The sequence below is a fragment of the Trematomus bernacchii genome, unplaced genomic scaffold (genome assembly GCF_902827165.1).
Source record: "Trematomus bernacchii unplaced genomic scaffold, fTreBer1.1, whole genome shotgun sequence".
Classification (NCBI taxonomy): domain Eukaryota; kingdom Metazoa; phylum Chordata; class Actinopteri; order Perciformes; family Nototheniidae; genus Trematomus; species Trematomus bernacchii.
Genome location: NW_022987869.1, coordinates 4,998,860 through 5,007,616, shown reverse-complemented (window position 1 = coordinate 5,007,616; position 8,757 = coordinate 4,998,860). Strand labels below are relative to the sequence as shown.

General features: G+C 39.2%; 1 protein-coding gene across 1 annotated transcript; it reads left to right on the top strand.

Annotated features, from left to right (window-relative positions):
- The first annotated feature begins 583 nt into the window (after positions 1–583).
- praf2 (PRA1 domain family, member 2) lies at positions 584–5,689 on the top strand. Its single transcript, XM_034113557.1, is given in 4 exon segments — positions 584–767; positions 3,719–3,746; positions 3,748–3,937; positions 4,126–5,689. Coding segments are annotated over 4 exon segments (537 nt in total). The 5' UTR covers positions 584–588; the 3' UTR covers positions 4,266–5,689.
- The last annotated feature ends 3,068 nt before the right edge of the window (positions 5,690–8,757 follow it).

The following is an 8,757-nucleotide window of genomic DNA, read 5'->3' as shown; positions in this document are numbered from 1 at the left end:
TCTTGGTGACGTGTGTGGTTGACCAGAGATGTAGTTCATTTAGCGTTTCACACAAACAAATGTGTTACTTCACAGTTTTACGACACATTTTTTTTTTTTTGACTTGCAAAATTATCTTTTAAATTGACAAACATCATATGTGTAATTCGTGGCACAATTCAAACGGGATCGAAAGATAATCTTTCTCTCTCCATTGACTTCAATGCATAACTTTTCCGAAATAAGGTCCCATGGGGCTCAACCGGAAGGGGAGGGACTTCGCCACTCTATACGCAAAATATTTTTACAAATAAAAAAAAGATCTTTGAATATAAGAACATTTATTTGTGAGTTTGCAAATCTTTTAAATGCATTTGTGGATGGTGTTTTACATTTACAAATCACATATTTACAGACAAATTATTTTTATGTTCACACAAATAATTATGAGACATATCTAAGCCCATACTCCTCCATTACTGCGGGGCCGAAAAGCGCACTCCCGATGCTCCTGCCCGCGCTTCGCCAGAGCTAATCACACCCCTTGCACCGCCCCCTTTCCCCCCGCATTGCACTCTGGGATTCAGCGTTTATTACCGTGCAGGAAAGATGGCAGGCGTGCAGCCGCCACCCCTCCGCAGCCTGGATGATTTCCTCCTGACCTCGGCCCGGTTCGCCGTGCCCGATGTACGCGACCTGGACCGCTGGAACCACCGCATCATCAACAACCTGCTGTACTACCAGAGCAACTACTTCCTGTCCGCGCTGATCCTGCTGCTCACCGTGGGGTACGCTGCTGCTGCTGACCTCTCTCTCCCTCTCTCTCTCTCTCTCTTCATGTGTCTTTCACTCCTTTCTCTCAAATTCAGAGAGGTTTTATTGGCATGACCAAATGAAAACACAGAATTGGCCAAGCTGTATAATCTTTAAAATGTCAACAATATCAACAATATCTTCATGGCTTTCCACATGTAACACAAATACTGCACATATTTTATTTTATTTTACGGGTATATCTATATTTCATCTATTTTTGCTATATTGTAATGTTATAATAGTTTTCTTAAAATAGTTTTTTATCCTTGTTTTATTTTATTGTGATTTTCTTACAATTTATCTTCTTTGACTGTGTTTATGTATGCACCATTTACACCAAGGCAAATTCCTCGAATGTGTAAACCTACTTGGCAATAAACCTGATTCTGATAAAGACCGTAATCAACCATGTTAGCAGTGCAGGGGTATAGTAACTAAGTAGATATGCTCAAGTATTCAGACATAAAGTGTGTACTTTTACTCAACTACATGTATTTAATACCTTTAGCTACCTTGGATTTGGATTAATGATGTGAAATATAATCAACTCTTAAATCAGACTGTAGTTCCACCTGGAGTAAATTCACAAGCTACCCTGCAGCAGGGATGCAAACTTGTCACCTTTCGGCGAAATTCGCCGTTTTGATTCCAAAATAGGTCGTTTGTGTGATTCATGTAGATCTGCAATAAAAATATTTTTGGGGTATGGGGGGGGTCTGGGACCCGGAGTAATCTGCGGCCGCGAGCTGTTATGTGCCATCATGACACGCATGGTGTTCTTTTTTTATATATTATAATGAAGCGCGAGCACAAGTCTTCCTGCCTGTCAGCTCTGCTCATGGATGTATAATAAGGCTCTGCTGCTCCGGGATGAGGGTCTAGCTTCAGGAGCTACATTGCCTACGGTGCGTTCGTTAATATTAACTGTGCGGTCCGGAGTCACTGTGGCATAGACTGGACCGCTGGTTAGAACAGAACGGGGTGTTCAGAGCAGAGCTCCCTGTCGGAGCGGCAGAGCGTGATGTGCACTGAAAAGTGTTTCTGTCCCAATATTATTTAATGAATCGTTGAGCTAGCTAACTAGCATACATGCATTCAGATCTTGTACTTGAGTAAAAGTAGAAGCACTCAGGTCTTGTTCTTGAGTACAAATAGAAGTACTCAGATCTTGTTCTTGAGTAAAAGTAGAAGTACTCAGATCTTGTACTTGAGTAAAAGTAGAAGTACCAGAGTGTAGGAATACTCTGTTACAGTAAAAGTCCTGCATTCAAAATGTTCCTCAAGTAAAAGTAGAAAAGTATTATCATTAAAATATAGTTAAAGTAGCGACAGCAAAAGTAGTCATTGTGCAGATTGGTCCATTTCAGAATAATATATATGATATGTTTTATAATGATTGATCATGAAAGTGTTCTCAAAGCTGGTAAAGGTGCAGCTAGTTTGAATGACTTTGTATACTGCAGGGTAGCTTGTGAATTTACTCCAGGTGGAACTAAAGTCTGATTTAACACTTGATTATATTTCACATCATTCATCCACATCTGTGAAGTAACTAAAGGTATTAAATACATGTAGTGGAGTAAAAGTACACCATTTACCTCTGAACTGTAGAGGAGAAGAAGAACAAAGTAGCAAAACATTGAAATACTTAAATAAAGTACAAGTATCTCAAAATTGTACCCAAGTATAGTACTTGAGTTTATGAACTTAGTTACTTTACACCAGTGGCTATAAAGATAGAAAGACAGCCTTGCACAGAGGCATGAAAATACATTTTCAAAATGCTCAACAGTCCTGCCAAAATTATAAACTGACTGCTACACAATTAAAATAAATGCTTAAATATATTTCTATTAGATGTGACTCTTTGGCGTTTCTGTTATTATTAACTGCTTTAGTTGTTCTGACTGCTAAAATCCTCTGTTATTCCGCATTTTAAAGCCGATATTCCGTGGGGTCGGGGGGCTCGGATCCTTGTCACCTTTTTCATACCTGATGAGTTTGCATCCCTGCTGCAGTATACAAAGTCATTCAAACTAGCTGCACCTTTACCAGCTTTGTGAACACTTTAATGATCAATCATTATAAAACATATCATATATATTATTCTGAAATGGACCAATCTGCACAATGACTACTTTTACTTTTGGTACTTTAAGTATATTTAGATGCTAATACTTTTTCTACTTTTACTTGAGTAACATTTTTAATGCAGGACTTTTACTGTAACAGAGTATTCCTACAGTCTGGTACTTCTACTTTTAATCTAGTACAAGGTCTGAGTACTTCTTCCACCTCCTGAAATGTAATAATATAATGTGATGTAAAATCAAGAAAATAAGCTAACCCTAACCACTGGATATCGAAAACAGATTAACCGTTTCACCTGACATCCTGGTGTGTGTGTGTGTGTGTGTGTGTGTGTGTGTGTGTGTGTGTGTGTGTGTGTGTGTGTGTGTGTGTGTGTGTGTGTGTGTGTGTGTGTGTGTGTGTGTGTGTGTGTGTGTGTGTGTGTGTGGTGTGTGTGTGTGTGTGTGTGTGTGTGTGTGTGTGTGTGTGTGTGTGTGTGTGTGTGTGTGTTGTGTGTGTGTGTGGTGTGTGTGTGTGTGTGTGTGTGTGTGTGTGTGTGTGTGTGTGTGTGATGTGTGTGTGTGTGTGTGTGTGTGTGTGTGTGTGTGTGTGTGTGTGTGTGTGTGTAGTGTGTGTGTGTGTGTGTGTGATGTGTGTGTGTGTGTGTGTGTGTGTGTGTGTGTGTGTGTGTGTGTGTGTGTGTGTGTGTGTGTGTGTGTGTGTGTGTGTGTGTGTGTGTGTGTGTGTGTGTGTGTGTGTGTGTGTGTGTGTGTGTGTGTGTGCGCGCGCGCGCGCGCATTGCTACTTTTACCATAATATCTGAGTACTTCTTCCTCCTCTGCTTTTCTCTCAGGTACATGCGGCCCTTCCAGTTGCTTGTCGGGGGGGGTGGTGGTCACCGTGTTATTCCTGGGCTTTGTCTGGGCTGCCGAGAACCAGGCTCCCATTCGCCGTTTCCGTAGAAACCACCCATCAATCTCTGTGTTTGCCATTCTTTTGGTCAGTTATCTATTCATATCGGTGCTGGGAGGAGTGGCCGTGTTCCTGTTTGGGATAGCCTTCCCTATACTGAGTAAGATGGAAACACACACACACACACACACACACTTCCATTTCCACAGCAAAGTAGAAGCTTTTGGAAGTAAAAACTGTAATTTTTTTAGAGGCCTTGTGACTGAAGGACACTGCTGTGAAAATACAGTGCATTTCACTGAATGTATCAAGACAACACCTGATGTCTCCCTCTGTGTCTCCTCTCAGTGGTTCTTGTCCATGCGTCGGTGAGGCTGCGCAGCCTGAAGAACAAGCTGGAGAACAAGCTGGAGAGCATCGGCCTGAAGAGGACACCCATGGGAATCCTGTTGGAGGCCCTGGGACAGGAACAGGAGGCTGGATCCTAGAGAGGGGAGGGGATCTGTGAGGGGGGTGTGTGTGATGTAACATCTAAGGTAAATGAAGAGAGAAATAGATATGAAGTAAGTGTAAAATAGGACAAGAAGAACAATGTAGGAGAAGGAGAACATTCCTGCAAGTATATATGAATGTAATCTCCAAAAGTGTTTAGTGTTAAGAAAAAGAAACAGGAAATTATTAATGTGGATCCACAGTGTGTCCCTACTGTAAACACAGTGCAAAAGTGATTTAGAGCAATAGATCAGTTATTCAATGATGACATAAGATGGACATATAGATCCTGACTTCGAATGATTTCCCCTTTTTATTTAGAGTTTACATCGTTTTTTGTTCCCTTGAAACATAAATGCTTAAATAAGGTGAAGTTATAAGAGAATAGGAGGTTTTATATGAAGAACAAAGCTCCAAGATGAGCAAAAAGACTTGATACAGGACTAACAGGAGCATATATAAGTGAAAGAAACAAATGAATAATTTCATTTACCACATTTCAAAGCCTGTTTTTATCCATAAGACTAAGCTGACCTGTCCTATAGCGGCACCATTAGCTCACATGCTGAACAATATCTGCTAGTGTAATCATCAGTAAGTTAGCATTCTGACATTAGCATTAAGATCACAGCACCAATAGCATGACTTGGTATTTATTAATTGCTTTTTTCTTAATTGTCAAGCGTATTATATTTTGTATTGCCTTTATGACCACTATTACATGTTTTTGTCTACTCAATTCCAGCTTTTGCTTTTAAGTATTAAGCATTTTTGACATTTGTAAGTTTTGTCAGCATCAGCGCCCTGCATATGCGTATGTGCCATTGTAGTATTGATATTATTATGTTTATGACTGTTTTGGGGTTTGAACACGTGACTATTCTGTTACATGGCTCTCCATCAGTCGTTCATGTTCGTTAAGCGGCAACCTCCCATTCTGAAAAGTGCCTTAAACCTGCATTCTATCTGATATCCATCAGGGGGCGACTCCACTTGTAAAATGAAGTCCGCTTGTATTGAAGTCTATGAAGAAATGAGCCCTACTTTTTACTTAATTTATTGCCTCAGTTAACATTTTCCTGATGAGTTTATGGTCTCAATCTCTGCCTTCAAGTCTTATTCAATACATCAAGAGCGTAAAAGTAAAATAAAAGATAAAGCAGAGTATGCATTTGGGCAGGGCTACCTTGTGACAGATCGCTAACAGTGTTGTCCGGTTTAGATGTTTAAAATATTCTGGGGCCTCATTTATAAAGGGATATACGCTCAAAAAATGGCGTACGCCAGTTTCTACGCAATGTTTGCGATTTATAAAATACTAACTTGACGGGAAAATGTGCGGTCCTCCACGCAAACTCTAACCCATGCGTACGCACTAAGCACAACAACGGGAGGGACGAGAAACTGCGACACCGTTGGCAGAAAGAAGAATGGAGAGAAATATGTGGAAATAAATAAAATGTTACCTCTCATTTATCATATGAAGAATTCATTTTCAAACATTGATTAAAGCCAATCTTAAAATGATAAACAAACGCCTGTTTGAGACTCCTCAGTGCACACAAAAACATAACTTGGAGAAATAAATAAATACGGATATGTTATTTAAAACCACCTCGAATATGTTGTGTTAATGTTATGAAATGTTTTCTCATAAATTATGCGTATAGCAGGAGGACAGAATTACGTCTAAACTGACGCCGTTTTGCATTTCTATAGGTTGTAGATACGAGCATGGTTTTATATACTATCACGTTTAATCGTGTTTTATGCCGTTTGCCAAGACTTGATAAGTCGCTCGTAAAACACAGGAGGTATGGAAACTAAGAACACCATATGTGGTAAATTGTACAGCTAATATAACACAACACATTAGTTGTATTTCCTTTAACTGGTGGATTATGGATATATATATATAGTTGCTGATCGACAGCTGGAACACAAACCACCAAATACAACAAAATAATTCAGATCCAGTCGTCATGACTCCACTCCGGAGGGATTCCCCGATCATTTCTTAGAGTTTCTCATCAAGGGGGTGTCTCCTGTCCCCGGGACAAACACACTGCCTGAGGAAGGTTATGTGTATTTTTTTTGTCATTAACTTTTTTCGGACCACTTATTTATTTATTTTGGTGACGATCCGACCTCCATGCTGCTACTCTGGTTCAAACTGCATCCACCAAACAATATGATTTATCTCGACCTCCCCAAAATAACCAAAATCTGACACGGTGTGAGATGTCTTTTTTAGCTGTTCGGTCGTAATTTCCTGCGATCTTCTTCATGCAGTCAGTCAAAATGAATGAATGAATGGGCGTTTCTTTGACTATTTATAGGCAAATATGGGCGTTACGTGAAGCCTGCAAAAGCTGCGCCGCATTTCGAGTCGATTGTGATTTATAAAGGGAAACAGGCGTAGGAAGTGCCGGTACGCACTTCCCTCGCCGGTACGCAATGTTTTGTGAATCGGAAAATGTCGGAACATTTCTGTACCTATTTTTTTGCTTTGTACTACGTAAGCAACCTTCTCACGTCAATCCTACGCAAGGCGTTATGAATGAGGCCCCTGGTCTTACATCTTTAACCCTTTCACAGTATGTGTTGACTCAAAGTTATTTGTAACATCGCCTTGTTCAGAGTTTGGTTGTTTTAACCTCCACCCTTTTTTGTTACTTCTGGTTACAATAAAACAAGATGATGACCGAAAGAGACGCAGTACTCCAAACTTCAAAATGGTAGACCACAAACCTGACCAATGTGGTCTTGGCCCTGCATCACTAGAAACAAGTCAATAAAAATACTTTTATCTAAGCGGAAATAAATGCTTGTTGGTCTATCTTGTCAACGCAATGATATATTCTTGTTTATGACAGCGCACATTTAACCAATTTTACGGGCGATGATTCTGAATGTTCCGTGTTGCCTAGCATTCAGATGAATACATGCATTATGACTCACCGACACCATGTTTTGCCAAAAGCTGGTATTTATTTCATGTTTTCTTTCCAAATAAAACATGAATGCTGTATTGCAGTGTGTCTATTATCATTTAAAGGAGCAACCTGCTTCTTCAACACCAAATATGTGAGTGACTGTTACTAACAGCAGGTGGAGCTCTCTGTCAGTCACTCATCACCGACTCACATGTACACATTTGCTCTGTCAAAATAATAATATGTTGACATTGTATTTTTCACTTTTTTAACCATTTTTAGATAGCATGTAAAAACAATACAGTCAAAAGTGTGACGGAGTACGTTTAATCATTTAATGAGTTATATAAGCTTTGAAACAAGTGAAATGTTTTGATATGAATGATGATTTATCTCTTTATTTAACTTGGAAGTCAAAATTCTGATTGATATAATTCTTACTTTTTATAATGTTATTATTTTAAATCTCTCCTAACATTAAGTCTATTTTTGTATTTCTCTGACAGCAATGGGCTTCCATATGTTGGGAAACCTTGCTCAGTTGAAACAGGAACTGTGTTAAGCTGCTCTGCAAGGAAGAAACGTGTGTATAGCCTTCAATGTGTATTTCAATCAGGAGAGACAAGGGAATGAAGTAAAGATTAGTATTTATTACAACTGATGAAATGTGATTTTTTTTTTAAAGTATTCACATACAAGACATAAATACAATTTTGCCACCAAAACAAGTCCACTGAATTCCCTCATGCAGTGGAAAACAAATCATAACATTATTGCGCAACATGATTTCAGGGGCAGGGAAAGAGCAGCACTGTGCAACAGCAAGAGACTATCAGGGACTAGCAAGAAATATACAAATCTATTATAAAGAGTGGTGCAGTGATGACGTATTATTGAAAGCCGGCCCGGATGTTAGCACGCACGGGCCACCTAGACCAAAAGCAAGATTTTTGGAATTTGGAATATTGCAAACAATAATATCTGTTGTAAACAAACATGTATGATACTTACACGTTTTGTTTAGCAGGATAATCTTCACATATTAAAACCACTTTTATAATAGTTGAGCGTAAATGCATTCGCCAGAAGTAAAAAGCTAAAGTTAGGTTATAAACAAGCTAGGCTACATCACAGTCGCATCGCTGCACATCAGCACCGCTAAGCTAAAGGCGGCTAATGTTCAGCATGATTACATTTAGTAGTCTCATTTAGCCACTTGTTAGCAACCTCTGTTTTGAAAACACCTAGAAGCTTCAGACATTCACCATTGCGTGATGTATTTTACGTTAAAATCTCTTCAGTTTGGGTTAACTACAGAATTTAATTCAGGTATCGACTGAAAAACATTTTCAAAAATAGCAAGATTTTTAATGTAAGACTTTAAAATGAATTAAACATTTAGTATCTTTATATTGTGATGTGGTGGAGCAGGATTAAGTTTTCCTACTTTCTCAAAGTAGCCTACTAAACACACACACACACACACACACACACACACACACACACACACACACACACACACAGTTGGTGGGAGGGACTAGATGTCATACGT